The sequence below is a fragment of the Antedon mediterranea genome, chromosome 3 (assembly GCF_964355755.1).
Source record: "Antedon mediterranea chromosome 3, ecAntMedi1.1, whole genome shotgun sequence".
Lineage (NCBI taxonomy): Eukaryota > Metazoa > Echinodermata > Crinoidea > Comatulida > Antedonidae > Antedon > Antedon mediterranea.
Window position 1 is genome coordinate 19,194,212 of NC_092672.1, and position 20,691 is coordinate 19,214,902.

Below are 20,691 nucleotides of genomic sequence, written 5' to 3' on the forward strand. Positions count from 1 at the left end.
CGTGAGCGTTATTTAATATCAACTAGAGAGCGCTCAATACACAAAGGCAACACAAAGGCACACGGCACAACAACATGAACACCAGTTTTGTTACGACTAAGTCAAATGATCAGGCCTGTTAAAGTAATGCAAGGTAGACAGTGGTTTAAATTGTATGCATTGGAAATAATGATAAAGTAAAGTACATGAGAGGATATGTTTCGAACTAATAGGCCTACTGTATACATTTTACCGTCGTTGAATTTTGCTCTCCCAGTCAAACTTTTTGAAAATGACATTGATAGGCCTACTATTAGCATAAAAAAAAAATTACGCAAATACAATTTGAAACAACATTAGTCTTACCAATATTATCAAGACCAGTCATGTGACCTGTCATAGCAAAGTATTTGTCAAGTTTTCTGGCCAATTCGATGCGATATATCGTCAATTCAATGCGACATATCGCAAATAAGTAACGGATAGAAAAAATACACTTGCCTTATTAATTTTGTCGACAACTCGACACCTAACTCCCGTGGGATCGGGTTCTTTAACCTCAAACGACTATGCTTTTCTTTTACATTACTGATCAACACCAGTCCCTTCTTGTTAGATTCAATAACATTTTATATGTAGATAGTATGTTATAAATTATTGCACAAAATATTGAGAGTACCAGTCGTTAATGTATTACATTGAGAGTACCAGTCGTTAATGTATTACATTGAGAGTACCAGTCGTTAATGTATTAAATTGAGAGTACCAGTCGTTAATGTATTACATTGGAGTACCAGTCATTAATGTATTACATTGAGAGTACCAGTCGTTAATGTATTACATTGAGAGTACCAGTCGTTAATGTATTACATTGAGAGTACCAGTCGTTAATGTATTACATTGAGAGTACCAGTCGTTAATGTATTACATTGAGAGTACCAGTCGTTAATGTATTACATTGAGAGTACCAGTCGTTAATGTATTACATTGAGAGTACCAGTCGTTAATGTATTACATTGAGAGTACCAGTCGTTAATGTATTGCATTGAGAGTACCAGTCGTTAATGTATTACATTGAGAGTACCAGTCGTTAATGTATTACATTGAGAGTACCAGTCGTTAATGTATTACATTGAGAGTACCAGTCGTTAATGTATTACATTGAGAGTACCAGTCGTTAATGTATTACATTGAGAGTACCAGTCGTTAATGTATTACATTGAGAGTACCAGTCGTTAATGTATTACATTGAGAGTACCAGTCGTTAATGTATTACATTGAGAGTACCAGTCGTTAATGTATTACATTGAGAGTACCAGTCGTTAATGTATTACATTGAGAGTACCAGTCGTTAATGTATTACATTGAGAGTACCAGTCGTTAATGTATTACATCATTAATAGACATCCAAATAAAATAAACACATTTTAAACAGTGTTGCTGTAAGCGATGGAAAATGATTTGCCTAATAAACTAACGGATGTGTAAAGGAGTCGCAACCCAGTTTATGCTATTTTGTTGAAAGACTTCCTATGATTTTTACACTTAATATCAACTTTGTCTATATGCACACATTCTTATTATCTTAAAGGGTAGCTCTGGATTTAAAATTGCTTGTTTGTAATTTAAGTATAATTTCCGGTAATACCAAAAAGAATAGTACTGTCAAAATAAGTGAAATTGATATAATAATCACTCGTCCTGGCACCGTCTGCTCAATAGGCGACTCTGAGCCTCATTACCATGTTTATACAGGTACATTTCATGTTTAAGGGTAAAATATTGTAATTTTGGTTTATGTGTCTGTTTCAAATAATGTGCATATATTATGTTTGTTTGATTCAACCTGTTAGTGTCGCTTTTTATCACTGTTTGTTGTTAATTATTTTGAGCTTCCATATCTTCTGTGTATTTAGGGGGCCAGCAGACTTTTAAAAACAAAATTTAAGAAACCTTTAGAACTACATTTTTAACTGATATGGAAACAATCTATAAAGCACTAAACTCTAGCTAAACATACGTTTTTTACAGCTTTTATCTGAAAAATCAAGACTCCTTCCCTTCAGTTAACTTTTTTTACGATATATTCAACTCATCTGATATGTGTTATTTATAATAGACCTATTGGGTAGAAAGAAACCCTTTTACTAAGTCAGATTAAACATTGTGTTATCCACTCATACATATACCTTGAAAGTCCCAAAAGTAGACCTGTAATTATGGTGGTGAACATTTTACATTATTAAATATCAGATGACTTGAATATCGGTTGAAAACCTTGTCCTGCTTTACATATTTACATTCATTTATTTAATACAGAATTACAGTATAGTTTAGTCGATCTCATTCTGTCTAGGCCTACGAAATATTCTTTGTTGTAGCATAGGTAGGCAATAGTTTTTTGGTCCAACATACCTTGATTGGGAAAACAAATCAGAATTGCGTCATAGGCCTAAATCTATATAAAAACCATAAGGTGATAGCCTATCTTCGTGATCATTATTCAACATTTTAAATCGTCAAATGGATGATCTTCTTTACCATCTCATCATGGTGTGAGACTTGTAATACACATCATGGTACTAGGTCTAGATCACATACAGAATTGAGCCGATGTCATTATTATTTTTAAGGCATGATAGAATGGCTTCGAGTAGGTTATTATACACACTACTAAACCTAGACCACATATGGAATTGAACCCATGACATCAGTATGATACAATGCCTCCGAGTAGGAATTATTATGCATGTTTGTACTAAGAAGCCCAGAACGACCACATAAATAGTTGAACCAATGTCATCACTATTTGAAGACATGCATGACACAATGGTTTTGGCTTTTAAAGTGATTAACGTTACAAAATTTTTATTAACATTTTTGTTTTGTGCGCTCTCTGCAGTATGACAATTAAACGTGTCTCTAATAACGAGATTCATATCAACTAGACGTTTTTCATAGCTGAAATTTATTAACACGTTGGAGTTTTTTTGTGAACTTCAAACTTAGGTAATTGCTTAAATCGCATTACTTAAATGGAAGTGGTACTTAACTATGTCAAAGGTATGACACGTCAATTTGATCTGATTTTCTTGCTGTAAATCATGAACAATCTAAGTATAAGTCTATAAATCTAGTAGATGTAACATGATTACTGTTTAAGTAGTGTACGTAGGATAAGAGGTAAATGTTGTCATATAGAACGACGCTGACGAGGAATTTACCCGGAAGAATACTTTTTTTAGATAATTAAAAATTATCCCATAAATACACAACAGAAGAACAACAAACTAATTGTTAACTGATCTTTAAAAAAATTCGAAATAACACAATTGTTTCTATACAACAAGAAGATTGTTCTGCTGCATGTCCTCATTAGCATGGATTCTACTTATTGTATAATGTGCATGTAACTGTAGGCCTAAATACCCTATTCAATACTGTATATTTGTAAATAGAGCAACAAATATAAACTAAAGGGAAAAAACATAAAAATGAGAGACACTTAAAAAATAGAAAGTATACAATGATGTCACAATTATGAAACATTTTAGGCAATAGGCCTAATGCTTTACTGGAACCAAATTGAGTTTTTTTTTCCTTTTTAAATGTTTTATTAGTAGATTGTATTATATACATTTATTGATAGGACAAAGTGAACTCACAAAATAAAAATAAAACACTTTTTAGTTCAAAGTTTAGGACGAGGTTATTTGTGCATTCTTTATTGAAATCAAATGGCCATATACGGTACCATTGCTTATTGTCAAAGTGATCACCGTAAAGCAAAAATGGATAATCACATCAACTCAGCTGCTAATATAATTATACGCTGTAATTAATTAAAACACGGATTGTTAGAATCTATCCTTACATTAGAAACACGTTTCAGTGACACTGAAGCATTAATTAGCACTTTTCAATCTCACTTTTATTGAACTTGCTTAACCTTTAAATGTTAGTGTAGGTGGCGCCATGACGGGCCTCAGTTGGGACGAATCGACTCTGGGAAAGTCGTCTGTATCTGGTAGTATAAAAGCTTCATCGATCTGACTCATCATTTGAACACAGTTGATCCTAATTACGAATAACAAATCCCACCATGATATTCAGCAATCTAAAGGCGCCTATTCTGGTACTGATGAATCAACTCTTGTTAGCACTGAATGAACTCACGAAAGACATTTTCCATGTACCCTAGTAAATTCCAAACTTTAGCAAAGATAAAGACGTGGGTAGTATGTATTAAAAACCAAATACGCACAACACTTAATGTTTATATTCAATTTTTCTTCTTCACCAACCTGTGCATTAAACACTGCAAACAGAGACGTAATACGACAGACATCACAAGTTTATGCCTAAAGATAGCCACCCAGCTACAGATCCACTGAAAAAAAAACAGCCTAATCTCTAAGTAGTATATAGCGGTCCATCTAACTAACATTTTCATAACTTTATTGGCAACAGTTTAGGAATTTGAAATTTCAGTAGTCCTATTATAAAAGACATTTAAAAATTAAGGAATATGTATATAAACAACAGTATGTAATGTTTAATATAAAAATACAGATATAAAAAGGTACAAACAGCAACATTTTTCTTAAATATAGTATAATAAAAAATAGACATATAAAGTGATGAATAATTGTATTCAATCTAAATTAAATGTCAGTTAGTTAGTTAGTTAATTATTGTTATTCCTTAAAGGATCCTACTTAAACATTTAAGAAATCTTTATCACTAATTTTTAAATATTACGAGTGACCTTAAGTGGTTTAATTTAGTATATTTGATTATTGTAGGGTTAATTTTACGCTTTAATTATCTGTTCTGAGTCCGTCATTCATTGCAAAAATATTTTAGTAATTTGTTGAAGGAACAAGGAAACCAGTTCATTTCCAAATGAAATAACATATCTTTAAAAAGGGTCACACGTATATGATATGTCTTGAAACTATCGACACCCATTAGTGGAACGTGACACCACCAAAATGGGGGCATTCAAAGTAGTGGACCTCTTAACCTGCTTACGAAGGGGTAAGTCATAGGACTAGATTGTTGGTGTGAACAGCATATCCAATCACAATCATCCTCAAAAATGTGTCATTAAACGACAAAAATTGGAGGCAACCGACTTTGTATAGATGCACAGGGGAGAGATGACATTGGGTTCTTTGGCCAAAGATACTGTACTGCAACCCACTTATCTAGCGCCTTCATCGATACGATGACAGAGACAGTTAACGCGTCAATATATATCGTCTGCAGTGAACGTGATATATTTCCCGCATAAAAATCAAATTCTGTTATTGCGTCACACCTTGCATTACCGGTAATGTTTTATAATTAAACATTTAACATTTTATTACAGTAAATATTAATAACTGAAATTAGTAGGCTTATTATTTAAGTTATAATGTATATTTAAATGTAGACCATTAAAAACCATCTGCCCTAAACAGAAACAAATGTAAACAAATCGTGGAAAGCATGTATGTATGACGGAAACTTTCAGAGAGACGGTAACCATTGATTTTACTATTCAAATTATTGATAATAATATCATCATAATGAAAAAAACTTAATTGTATGCCGTTGATAATAATTTATTACGTTAAAAACTGGTTCTGCTGTTATTTTATGGTAAGACAGGAATTTTTGAGATAGGAAAACCTCCGATAATGTGGATTTTAAAATATATATTTTTATATTTATTAGTTTAAAACGATAATTACCCAGCGCAATGTCCGCCAGTTCAAGCTGCAAAGCAATTAAATTAGGCCTATAATTATTGGCAGTGATGATGTACATGAGCCCGTGCAACATCACACCTAACGAATGCAAATTAAAATAAAACTAACTGTTGATTTTGATCATAATTGAATTAAAGATTACATACGTGAATGACAACGTACACAAAGAAAGAATGAGTTGACCGACTAACTACTTCCGTTGAACTTTACCCCCAGTTATGTAGACCATATAACACAATGACCCTTCAAAAATAGGATAATGGGCTTTTTCGACCGGGTATTCTGAAGCAAAATTAGTAAGTGAACTCATTTCATTCCCTGATTAGACTTGACCACTGATTTACGTTGAAGTTATGATGCGATAGACACATCTGGTGAATGTTGCAGATTAGTTTATCACGTTGAGGAAGTCTTTGAAGTACGAAGGTGATAATATTATTGAAGTGCGACATGTGAGATATTGTACATTAACACGTTATTTCAAGTTTGAATAAAAGAATTGCACTAAAATAATATCGCAATTTATTTATTTTTATTTTCAGACGAATGTTTCCAACTTTTCAAGTAAAAATGACTGGGATGGATCCGATGGCTGAATACATTCTTCTCATGGATTTTGTACCAGTAAGAGAATATAATAATTTAAATTACATGAAAAATGATTACATACATATGTTTTATGAGTACAAATGATTACATTAAATGTGTATTGGCTTTTGACGGTAACGTTACGCTTATCAAAATTTGTGTCCAACGTCGTATTGTCATACAGTATACAGTATACAATCTATTGTTTATTTTCCCGTAATCAGTGCACTCGTTGTTGCCATGGAAATCGATGCGTGTACACCGACCTATAAAGCATTAACCAATGACAGCATATTGGTCCAAAATTCATAAATTGTTGCTATGGTAATCAATACGCGGGTACTGACCTATTAGTCAGCGCTTATTAGCTCCCATTTTAGTCTCAATATAACGATTATCAAGTGGATGTTTCTGACACATTAGTCGCGATTTAGCAATGTTTATTTAACATAACCCACTAGCATCCGTGGCTGGCGTTTGTCTTCATTAGTGATTATGGCAGGCTATCCACACTGTGTTGTTCTGGGTGATGATTATTTTTTACTTGTCTTTCAGCAGCGATATCTTGGCCAATAAATCAAATCATAACATTATATTAGGTTCGTTTAAAAAGTAGTATGCACTGATTCTCATGGGTCCTCTGCACGACAAAGCTAATAACACAAACATAAGCGACATAGAACTATATGATGTCCATTGAACATAGACCAAGTATAAGTGTAAAATATAAACTATATATAGCCTAATGTCTAACGGCTACTGCTATATTTACCCTAATCACAATTTTTTCAGCTGATCATTAGGCTGAGAGCAAATTATTTTATTGAAAAAAAATTCTTTATCAAATTTCTTATAAAAATAAGCATTTATTTGTATGTGGTAAATTTAAAACAAAATTTATTAATTGTTTAGTAAGATATAATATTGTCCCTCTGTTTTTTTTTTTAATGCCACACAAAAAATCGAATACAAAAAAAAAATTTCCTGAAAGAATTGTAGTTTAAAGAGAAAAATAGTCATTTTTTAAAATTTTTTTTTCAGGCATATTTTTAATTTTTTTGGGTCAAAACATCTTTATATAATGAGAAATTGTGCGATAAATGTATAGCCAGAGTACAATACTTTTATATTGATCGATTTTAATTATTTTTGTTTTGTTTTTGTACATTTACCAACACCAGTTATTTTTACCACTTTACATGCATACATTCAACATTTAATTTCTATCAATAATACATAAGATTACATACATGCATAACAAAATATAATAGTATATTGAAAATTTAAACAAAAACAAAAACGATTTTAGTTCTAAAAATAGTAATATCAGGTAAGAGTTACGTAATTCCCCTCTTTCCTGGTTACATTATTCAAGGACTGATTTCTGATTGTTTAGAGAAACAACAGAAAAATGATGATAACAGATAAATATTTTATCCACTATATCACACGCTTTGACTAAAAAAAAATATAATATAAAAGTACTAATGATAAACGGCGATTGTTCAATGTTATTAAAATCATTGCTTGAAAATGTTCGTGTAGGCCTAACTGGTAAGACTGTCACGTACGCTTACAATCGGTCAAACTGCTCCAATCTTGTTATTTCTGCAGACATTACAATATACAATCTTTGACTTCTGTTTACATCCTTTACTAGGAACACTAAAAAATTACTCGATTAACTTTGAAAACCGTTAACGCCACAATCAACAACGTATGTTCCTACAGTCTCATTTCGATGATTATGTTTTCTGTTCCAATCCAAAATATTAACAGTGGAGCTTTTCTTGCAATCTAGGGTTCAATCCTGACGTACGGTACCTGTGCCGCCAGGGCTGTAGGGTTCAATCCTGACGTACGGTACCTGTGCCGCCAGGGCTGTAGGGTTCAATCCTGACGTACGGTACCTGTGCCGCCAGGGCTGTAACTTATCACTCTTTACTTAAATCCTTAATACTAACCCACAAACGAGACTTAGACTATAAACACGATTTTATTGCAGGCCCCAAATTTAAGGCGAGTTTGTTGAATGCGTAATAAATAATTAAATAATTAACAGATAATATTAATAATAACTCAGAACTTACTTCCTTCTCCAGATTGAATAATGACAGTTCCTCTTTTTCATAATATTAATAGGTGGATGATAAGCGCTACAGATATGCATTCCACAGTTCAAGTTGGTTAGTAGCCGGGAAAGCAGACCCCGAGATGCCAGGTCGTATACACGTTCACCCCGACTCGCCAGCCAGAGGAGCCATGTGGATGAAACAAATCGTATCTTTTGACAAACTTAAACTTACAAACAATTTGATGGATGATAATGGCCATGTAAGTGTTATGTAATGTTCATCCCTGTAAGCCAGAGGTCCCAAGCTTGCGTCATATCAATATGTTGTCCATGGAATTTTAATTTAATGCTCGAAATGAAATTACCACCACCAATTACCATTTAATGACTAACGAATGTTCTACACGGACCGACAGACTACCCTTACTCTACACATCAATGTGCAGTACCCAAACGCTAAGACTGAAATCACCAAATTAAAGATTCGATTAACCAAAACAAAAAGTAACAAATTAATATTAAAAATCAAAACATCAGTATATGAGCCATTTTATACGTTTAAATTCTCTTAATAGGAGGCAGTGTTTTAATTGAACTTCATACGTCAGTTGCAAATTTTTTTTTTAATGGTGTTAAATGGTGTTACAATCATACAAATACATATTACTATTACGGTTGAGATATAATTAACCATTATATTTTATTAATAATTACATTGTTTGTGAAAATATGTTGTTTGGGGTGTTATTATTCTAGGCCTGCTTGTGTTTAAACAATGCATATTATTCGGTTTTGTTGCGACACACTGGCTACAGGCTTTAACATTTTTTTTCTTTAAAAACATCTTTACTTGAGCTTCAGAATGTCAATGAAGCAAAAAAATGTTACAATACAAAATCTTAGCAATGCAAATTTCAGTAGGTTCGGTTAACAAAAATCCTAATACTGTAATATCTTTGGACGCTTCTTTCCAAAAATCATAATAAAAGAAAAATCATTGAAACAAACAAGATTTTTTTAAAACTGGGTTTCATCAGCACCCCAATACAATTTTAAAAAACTGACGACAGATGATAAACAAACAGATGGTTCGCTTGTCTAAATTATTGTGTTTGATATGATATGTGACATGCGACCAATATCGACGCTGGGTGGGATAGCATTACTAACATTACATAAAAGCTGTTTTGCAAATTTTGGAAGTATCTAATGTGGTTGTGATTTGTTACTTGATTATCAAATTATATTATAGAGGTTGACCCGCTTTGGACTCGGTTCTTAGATTGTACTTAAAGCCAACAAGTATCGATAAGGCACGTAAGTGTGAACGGAGGTTTATTCAATTCGGTTCACACGGTTTGAAGTTCAATGTCGAATCATCGTGCCTTATGGGTGTATATGTAGTGCACATTGTATCATGGCTTGTGAGTTATGACAAGTAACGTCCCGTCGATTGAGCCCCGTCCATTAATATATATTAACCCCCCTAGGCCTAGAGATCACGATAAACTGAATTCTCCAAAGCTCTAAAACTCCACCCAACCACATCAATTAGGACACATTGCATTAAAGTCAATTCATAACTTTGTTTTATAATGACAAAGTGCCGAATGAGTGCGGAAAGCCTTTGTTTTTTACAGTGATTTATTAGCAACGATTTAGAGTACGATTCCTTAGTGCACTGTACTCTATTCCCATTATCACTGAATTCATAACCCTGCTTCTATCGCGCCCTACATTTTCCTACGTTATATTGTATAGATTTTTTCTTATTCTAGTCAAATTCAAAATAATAGTCTTAGTAAATTTAATCTTTATTTGTTCAAATGGAATTTTGAATGGAAATCAACCATAGAAGGGGGCTGGGGGAGGGGGGTTGAGAACAAACCAAAACATTGTTTAAAGTGTTAGCTCCCGTCTCACCGAATTTCAAATCCCTCTGTGAAAATAATTCAAACAATACCAGACTATAGCATTATTGCATTTTCTATTTTTAGTCGTGTGCACCCCGACTCTACAGCTCACTTTGTCGGTCGGTTGGTCGGTCGGTAAACACTTTTGAGCACGCGACTGCAGCCATGTATATGGCTTTGTTGTTAAACTTTTTGATTTTTCTACCTGCCTTTCCAATCAAGATTTAACCTTTAAATGTAATAGAAAAAGTAAATCAATTAAATAAAGAAATAAAGAACTTTCTGAGATATTAATTGAATGTATTATTTAATACTGAACTTTAAAGTTTCAAGCAATAAACAGAATATTGGAAATGTTATGCAACCAAATCTGACGTTACAGCTTCACCCCAGTAACTCGATGCACACCGCCTTTGTTGTGCAAATTTATTATTTTCATGACCATTACACATTTATTGTACCAACTACCATAACAACAATACCGCCCTCTCCACGAATCCCAAAGTTATGAAGATATTTGTTTACTTACTTTTGTTTCTTTTTTACATTTTAGATTATTTTAAATTCAATGCACCGTTACCAGCCTCGATTTCACGTAGTTCACGTCAGTGGTAAGAAGGACTTTGATGCGGAGCCTGAGAGAGATTTTAAAACATTTGTATTTTCAGAAACACAGTTTACGGCAGTGACAGCTTATCAAAATCATCGAGTAAGTTGTAATAACTTAAAAACTTTTAGTTATGCATTCGGACTTGAGTGATATCCAATCCAAAACATTCTCATTTATGTATTAGGTAGCATTATATTATTATTCGAGGTTTATTTATATTGTGCTCACAGCGCAAGCACTGAATTGACACACTATTTACAACATAAAGCAGTTAACGGTACATCACTGCTGTAACATGACATAAAATATCAACCATGTCTAGGCCTACATAATGGTCGCTCATCAGTAAAATTAGTCAAGATATTACAAAATTAAAATTATCAATATAACATTTTTAAAACAATTAATGTCTAGAGTTAAAATGGGTGAAATGCATGCACGGTTGTATAACTTGTATAATTAAGTCATCACTATTATAAGGCATATTGTTACATAAATTGTGTTCATTTAAAAAGAACAAATACTGCACATTGAAGCCCATGGACAGTATATTGAATCAGTCGGCCTACAGGTCTTGTTTTATAAGAAAACTACTTATGAAATTGATAGAATACATGTTTATCGTGATCTCTGGTGATTCATAACGTGATTTGTCATAAAATCTGTCATCCCTAAAACGTGCTTGTCAAGAAAAAAGACAGTAGGATTCAACCGACAATAAAGGTGTCAAATGATTCCTAATTAATGATGCTTATATTGTCCCCTTCTTGGTTTAAAACTATATCGACAATAAACTTAATTTCCTAACACGTACCGTAGCACGTGTAATTGGGTCACCATTATCCGTATAGAAATACTGGCTATTCTAGGCCAAATGAAACATGCGTATTTGTGTGCCTAAATCCCAGTCGGTGACTAAGGGGGATAAGAACTGCTTATTTTACGCCAGACTGGACCGGAATTTCTGGAAAATTGGAGAATAATAATCAACAAATTTAGAACTCGATGACCGATCGATTTATCTTTATGCATTGTAAGATGTGATTAAGATCTTTCTACTGGGTACTTGGCGGTTTCTTATCATCACCCAAATATTATATACAGAATTCTACTACACACATAATGTTGTTGATGAAAAACACGAACTATTATTATATTGACCTATTTCTTTTACTATTGGGAAACAATAAAATATTCAAGTTTGGATGAATAGATGTAAAGATGAGTAATGAATAAATAATATGGCCTATATAAATTGATATTTTATTCTTATTTGGACCTTAAGTAGCGCCTCTCGAAATAGAAGCTACAGAAAGAGATTCAACATATACGGTACCTGTAGAGAGTAAATAATTATAGCCACTTAATATTAATAAAGATAAATAATTTAACAAGTGTAGCTACAGAAAGAAAAAAACATTGTATCGAATACAAACTTGAAGTATATTAATTTGAGAGAAAACAAGCAGCGAATAAAAATAATAAAAGTGGGTCATTGGGTTAGGATTGTGGAGACCTTTTGAACTAGTTCTAAGTCTGAGAGCAGTTTGAGAGTCATATTTTGATGCAATGATTCAATGATATTAACATACGCCGACTGTTATACACATACCTTCATTCCACCAATGTGAATGGGTTTGAATCTAATATGAGATCAAACTAAATTATTGTTATAATATATCTTATTTAACTGCACACTAGCACAATGAATTATGTAACTTTTAATTATGTAGGAATAAAGACAACATTTGTTATGCATAAACAAAATAACACATGGTATTGGCTGCTTTTTGGACAATCCTTTGAACTGTTAATCTGTATAGGATTTTTTAAACATGAACTTTGACCTTGTTAAATTAAAAGACTAAGCACAAATTGAGGCTGAAATAATTTCGATATAGTTAAGACTTAAGCCTTACATTAAATTAGTTTCATCAGACAAATCGCGATACAATTAGATACAAGCATTTGTCCTTTCTAATTTGTTTCTTTAATTAATTTCATTTCTGCTAAACGTTTAAAAAAAGAGTTTGACTTGACACGGCTGTAGTTTGGTTTGCCAAGACGCACCCATAGATGGCATCAATGGAAATTATAATTAGGCCTATAGGTTCCCGACAAAAATTCATCTAAAGAAAGCTCAAACAATTGTTTGTTAAACTTTAAAGTGGTATACATTTTAGTAACCGTATTCCTATACGATCCTGCTTTCCCATAAAACTTTTGATTTAATATTGGTACGGATTTTGTAAGCGTGGGGTTTGTGTCTCTTGAGGAGTTACTGACAATTCACCAATAGTGTGGATTCTCCAGAGTGTCTGGATTAAAATCTCATTTAATCGTAATAATCATGTAAATTCCGTTACATTGCTACAAGGACATTACGACTGGATACATGATATACACCATGTTCAAAACTAATCCCATTTTACAATACAAAATGACTTAATTTAACATGTCCTTGCAATATAAGTGGTCATAAAGGCATCTAAAACATAACAATCACGTGAGACTGGCGCTAATTACTATACGATTCAATTATTTGATTTAATTACCATTGATTGTATATAAATATTTGCCTTATTAATTTAAATTTGATCAAGCAACGATATATTTCTTCGGATATGTTAAAAATGATAATAATGGTGCAGTGACGCATTAGTAAGAGAGTGTAAACTAAACGTGATGTTGTTAGCACTTTTGAAAGAAGTTTTCAACCTGTAAAGACCCGTAAATTAACAAGTAAATCTGTGAGGACTTTGAGTACGTTGAGTATTAGTGTTGATGCTCAAATAGGCCTAAGCGTTTCTCAACAAGAATAGAAATATACAAATCAAATCTGGTTACTAAATGCATTATTAAATCACAGATTTTATCACCATGCGTCTTGATTTTAAATCTCTTTATGATGATACTGAAAATTTGGATCAAATCTTTAAACACTTTTGCACCAAATTTATTTTATTTTTATTATTGATTATTCTATTGTAAGTGATAATCCGTAGGCCTACACAAAGAAAAAACATTACTTATTTTTTCTTAAATTTATTTTATTTCTTTCTATATTATAATTAATGGTACCATAAATTATATTAATTAATTACGTAAAAACAAATCAAATTGTGTCGTGAAGGGTATAGAATGTAGAGCGCTTCACTTAATTTACTGTATAATATAATCATTAATTTGTGACGTATTTTTTAACATTTAAAACAAAGTTATATAGAAATAGAATGATTATGAAATAAAATTCACGTTACAACATTTAAAAAAGACACGCTAATGCAAGTTAGTAATAATATATAAAGTAGGGCGTGTGTATCATATTTATCGCCTCTGATAATCAACCTGGCGCTTATAATCAATCATAAAACACGGGCCTAGGCCTATTATCTGTGAGAATATTCACAAGTGAAACCCAATTAAAAATACATGTAGATATGGACGTACAGTTGACGTGATTTATCTGAGAGAATTGAAGCGTCACTGACTATAATTAACAACAGCGTTAGTTCCACAAGAGATGAAGGAAAAAATAGAAACACGCAGTGAGATATCAGTAATTACAACATGCTTAATGGTTAATACAGCGAAAGATAAGCGAACTCTATTAAATTTTAATGATATATTTTATGTACGTACGTGAAAGAAAAATGAAGAACTATTTGTCACAAATAACGTGTATTATATTATTTATGTTTTTCTAATTAACTTATGTTATACTGTTTATTTTTCTCAATTTATCCAAGAAATTATATCGTGCTGCAGATAGACAATTTGTTCGCCAGTTATAGGCCTATAGTTTTTAGAAAAATAAAAATAAACGTAGATAATTAACATGTTCGTGTAATCTTTAAAAGAATCTCCATCTTTTGTAGCTAATCGAATTCACTCATTTAGATCCGAAACTGTTTTAAAGACATTTTTCTCGCGTTACCGTATCTATCTCACAAATGTTTTAAGAAATTCCATCAACTGTGTTACAGCAATTGCAAACTCTAAAGAGTAGATTAGAATCCCATCCTTTGAAAAACCATGAGATTCCTCACCCTTATTTATTAATGAGATACTAATGAGGTGCAATATTTTAAAACTATGACCAACTATTCAGGTGACAGGGTGTTTTAAGGGGGATACTTAATTGCACCCAAAAGGTGTCTCTTCTTATAAGGGATTATATTGTATAGTATTTTAGATACTTTATAGAAAAGTAATGGCTTAAGTCGCGGTGTAGTTACTTAAATATTTTCATACTCCATCATCTGATCTTTACCGATTTTTTAGTGCTTATATGTCACATGACTTGCCTCATATCAAGTATATAATGTTGCTTATTTTGTTTAGAAAATACATTTTGTCACTAATATAACTAATATAACTAATATAACTAATATAACTAATATAACTGCGATTTGAATAATTATATATTATACCTTACATTACATTCACATTGCATTCAATGTCGATTTATTTATAGAACGACAGTATATTTAGTTTTCATTTGAACACAAATAAAACAAATTAAATCTGTATTGTCTAGACTTCTTGGGTAACATTCAAAACGTGTGTTATTAATATTCTTTGTACTATGTATCCCGTGTTTTAAGTATAATTAATGAAATTATATGAATTGCATTCACAAACATTTTGAAAATAATAAAGAAAGCCTTTTTTACTTCGCCATTTTAAAATATTGTGTGAATCCAAAAATAAGGACATGGACCGAAATGTCCAAAAACGTATTGAAATGATTATACAATTCTTTTATATCCCTTTACGTACACTATAATACATCTTGAGCACTTTGTAGATATTTGCGCTTTATAAATCTTATTATCTTATCTTATCTAGTTCATCTTTCTAAACATTTTGGGGAATGCCTTATTGAACTGATTATCACCCCGGAATAAGATACAAAAATAAGCATCATTCTATTATTTTTTTTAACAACTTTTTTTAAACCAAATATTTCTTGTAAATATTTTAATACTTTTTTATTACTAAAAATCTGTAATACTTTTTTTACCAAGAAGTGAAATGTTAGATTCTTGTTTTCAGCATATGCAACATATATATGGTATACGCTTTAGGCCTATACCAACATAGAGATATCCGAACCGTAATTAAAAACAACTTTTAAATATTTTTTATCATTTTTTTAGATTACGCAGCTAAAGATTGCAAGTAACCCATTTGCTAAGGGCTTCAGAGAATGCGATCCAGACGATTGGTATGATAATCAATTTGAAATATTATTTTTGTATAAAAATCACCCTTAGCATATTTCCAAATGAATGTGTACTTTCTCTTCTTCTTTAATAAAAAATAAATTAATTAAAAAAGAAGAATATAATTCAATGAAGAACATAATTGATAAAGATTAAAACACCATTGCGGGTTTTTTTAACAATTTAAAACTTAATTTCAGTTTTTCTTCAAGTATTATTGAAATTATACCACATAATAACGGACCTCGAAGTAGGAACCATCATCGGCCAAGTTCGTTACAAATATACGGAGTAGCTCGAGCTAGGGCAGGAAACAAGAGCGTCAGGCAGGAACAACGTAAGTAGGCCTAGTTTCAGACTGTGTTCGTGAAATTAATTGCATAATATAGTTTTACTAGTTACTTTCAGTGTCCCTTGTTACTGTTAAATGTTTAGAGGTGAGGTCTAAATAATTATTTCGGGTGTTTGCGCTAAACAAAATAACTGATTTAAGAACTTAAACTTTTTTTATAACTTAAAATGCTTTAAACTGTAATTAATAGAATCCAACGATTTCCTATATCATTGAATTGATAATTATGTGCTCATGGTGTTCTCCCAAGTAAAAGGTTACATTAATTCACATAACTTATATGTTGTTCTTTGTTTTATTTATTTATATAACAGATGAGAAGAATAGAAACATTGTACCGTCAACGAATACACAATCAGCAACATCGGACACGTTAGTTCAAAACAGTTTACTGAATTCCAATCCAAGTTTCTCAGAACTCACTGCACCTATTTCAAATGGGTCATGCGCAGAAGCTCCTTTCTCTAGTTACACACATGACAATCAATATAACTATAGTCCAAGTTGTTACTTCCGATCAAACACTCGTCCGACACCATATTCTAGAGATGTTTCTCCGTACATGAGAGATAGTCGTTATTGTACGAATGGAATCGGTTATATGGGTCGTGGAAACACACAATTGTACGATCCAACAACCATGATGACTGGTCTCGATCCAAGGCGAAATTTTCCACAACCAATGGTGTAACGTAGTTGCCATTATGTCATTTTTAGCATACTTAGTTTAAATAGGGTTACATTTTATATTATTATAGAGTAATATTATATATTATAAGAGTGCCGAAATTTACTTTACCTCACAATAATGGGGAGCGCTTTATTTTCGTGAGACCTGAATTGTTGCGATTTGGTTTTATCACGAAATTTAAGGGCATAACACAATTATATTTTAGTATTAATAAATTGAAAACTTTATTTTACACTTTATCATTATTATTATTATTATAAGATCGTACATCTATTCAAGAATCAGTGCATTGTAGGCTAATATTTTTTCTATTTTGGTAATTGTTTGATGAAAACAGTATTTTATTTTCACCAATTGAAAAATTCTTACAAGTATTGAAGTTATTCAAGTATACAAAACTTGCTTTTGTTAAGATCGGATTGACAATGTTTGTACGGTACATTATGTAGGCTGACATTGCCAATACCACTTCCTCTTGCCAGATTAACGGTGTGTATTCAGACATCTAAGTCTGTCAAAAACTTGTTCACCTCAATGTGTTATGATCTTATAAGTTATTATATACTTGTACATTTTGTTTTTAAGCGAAAAAAGTAATGTTAAGCACGGTATACACAAGTATATACGTTTAAAATGTAAAGATGTATAAATTTGACTAAATTTGCTAAAGAAAGATTTTGCAAAATAATCTTTATACAAATTTATCTCTTTCAAATATTTATTTCAATATAATAGTATTAGTGTAGATTAAATAATGTTATATTATTATAAAAAGTATCAATTATAGTAAGCTCCCATGATGTTTACGCACGCGTACAAAATGTGTAATGACATTGACAAATTGAGGCTGGAAAACCGAAAATAATTCCGGAGTATTGCATGTTTGTTACCTGTAAACGAATTTTCCTGATTGAAAATGTCCAAATAAATAGGATATTTTAATCCAAAATATGTAAAATCGTCGACCACCAATCACGTTCGAAATGTATTTTTCTCAGAATGGCGTGTTGATAGTTATTTTAACACCGTTTGAATTAAATTTTCCAGAAAGGTATTAATTTGAAACGAAATTGTAAATTAAAGAAGAATGTATGAAATGAATTATTCAAGCAATAATTTTTTCTTTGTTAAATTAATGGGTTTTTGAATGTTTTTTTATTCAATATACTCCAATGCTTTGTTTGGTTTGTGATGATATGGTATTGTGGGAACAAATTAAGACAAACCAAATGTATTTTGTATCTTATTAGACCAATAATCAAATATAATATGCCAGCATTTATTGGAGCAAATAAACACAATTTGTTGATTTTTATATATTATAATAATCGTAACAGAAATTCCATGTGATTGGTCTATATAGTCTTTCAACATGACTTCCAGATTGGTTAATAATCTATCAACGAGTAAAATGATTGGATAGGCTAATTGTCTCTCATGGTTGGACAATTGTATAACTATTATTAGTTTATATTAGGTATCACCTTATCTAAATTTTATTAACACTTTGACTGCCAAACACGAAGATCTTCGTTTTTGGAAACACAACGCTTGACTGCCAAAAACGAAGATCTTCGTTTTTTGCGTTTTTTTACGAAATCCGGTAGATAGGTTAATTATTGGTATATACTATAAATATGAACACTATATTCGGTCTGGACCGTCAATATTTTACAATTTGAAAGTAACTAATCTGGTTACGAACGACTGTCAAAATGGTACCTGTCGAAATAACAAACACCGCGCATCACAGTAGCGCGTAGAGCGATGGCTTGGCGCATTGTGTATCGGTCGCGCGCTAGCTATGCCGCCGAAGCATTACAAAGGTTTTTGTGGATTGACATGTTTGTTTGTTATCTGAATAAAAAATAATGGAGTCATTTTCAATATGAAGTCTTTAATTTTATTATTGTATGTATACCCTAATTGTTTTGGTGTTTTACTGAAAGTGACCGAGTTTCACGCAACAAACTTGTTTTGAAATGGTATGGTTATTATCATCAGTTTACTATCTCCTAGGCCTAGGCTAGTAGTACTAGGCTAGCCTAGCCCTAGTCGTAAAACGGTTCCGGACCAACTTTAGGCCTGGTTAACTAGGCCTGGTGTCTTTACTATGTGGATTTTGGCGAAACATTGATGTAAGATTTATGATTTATAAAATGTAATACATTTTTCGATAGTGATAACTTGTTTTTATAGGCCTATCGGTGCCGTGTAAGTAACTTTTTCGTTGTTTGTTGATGATCTCACCGGGCGATATTTTCATATTGTGATGTTCTGCACAAAATCGCGATTATCTCGACTTTCTTGCGCGAAACTACGAAAAATTCAAAAAGTGGGTTACTTTCATTTTACTATTACGAATTACATATTGCGATTTAAAAATCGTTCTTGGTACCATTGTAAAGCTAAAATCTTTATGATTATTTTAGTCTAAATTACATATAAATCAGATCACATACATGGTTTCAATCAGCTTTAATAAAAACATCGAATTGGGCTAAAAACACTGGCGGTGGCAGTTTCTAACTGGAAAAACCTCTGGCAGTCAAAGTGTTAAGGTAATTGAAAACTGTACATCATCAATACAAGATGGTCAAAATTGGATTAAATAACATGAGTATTTTTGTTTTGTGTCAGGATGATTTTGAAGCATGCTTGACAATAATTAAAAGCCAAGGCCAATATTGCTTGAAGAATTAATGTATTTTCATAATAGTTTTTCCAAAAATTCCAAACAAATACGAAAATATAATCCATTCTCAACTGTTTGCTTAACCATACCTAAACAAAAGAATTTCAAAAGAACACTTCTGCGACTACCACAGATTAATATCCGAGTTTGGCATTGTAGTGGAAGCTATCGAAACGCCAATTGGTTTGTAAGCTCTTCGTCACATTTGGATACACTCAATATTTATTTGGTACTGGCTGGTAACATGTCGTACACAATTGCATTCTTGATTTTAATTTACCTTGCTTTTCTTTTATATACTTAATTTTGTACATATATCTATACTATAAAACTAGTTAATATTAGGAGTGTTGATCATCCTTCATATCTAAAATTGGAAAAATTTAAAAATGAGCCTTGCAATTACCAGAGGTGAGAATTTAATGAGACAATGTCTATATTAAAGTTAATTATGGATTTCCATGAGTTTGACCGAGTACTAGTTTAACAAATTAGGGTTATTATGTAGGCATAAATGTGTTAAGCCAGAGGATACGTCGCAGTGTTTGAATAAGTCCTTTGGGAATTTCAATTTTTGTACTGTATTAAGGATTTTAAATTGCCCACAGATCAAGGGCAATGAGTGCATGAATAAGCGAACGAAACTGTGCTATTAAGTGGCAATTAGGCTGGGTTTTATTTTAACGCCATCACCGGCATACATAGTATGAGGATTATGTTGGTCATCATTAACTGTTTCTGGGTCACCAAACGTTCTCATTATTGTCTGTCTAGCGTTTCACCAACCTAATTACGTATGAATAAT

The 20,691-nt window shown here is 31.9% G+C and overlaps 1 protein-coding gene across 2 annotated transcripts in view; it reads left to right on the forward strand.

The window, feature by feature from the left end:
- The window catches only part of LOC140045013 (uncharacterized), a 40,893-nt gene extending 21,508 nt beyond the window's left edge, over positions 1-19,385 (forward strand). For both annotated transcript variants that reach the window (XM_072089745.1, XM_072089744.1), the window contains exons 3-8: positions 6,278-6,359; positions 8,466-8,657; positions 10,864-11,019; positions 16,083-16,150; positions 16,349-16,485; positions 16,815-19,385. In XM_072089745.1, coding sequence (XP_071945846.1) covers positions 6,278-6,359; positions 8,466-8,657; positions 10,864-11,019; positions 16,083-16,150; positions 16,349-16,485; positions 16,815-17,191 — 1,012 coding nt within the window. In that variant the 3' untranslated portion in view covers positions 17,192-19,385. The remainder of the gene's footprint in view (positions 1-6,277; positions 6,360-8,465; positions 8,658-10,863; positions 11,020-16,082; positions 16,151-16,348; positions 16,486-16,814) is intronic.
- The last annotated feature ends 1,306 nt before the right edge of the window (positions 19,386-20,691 follow it).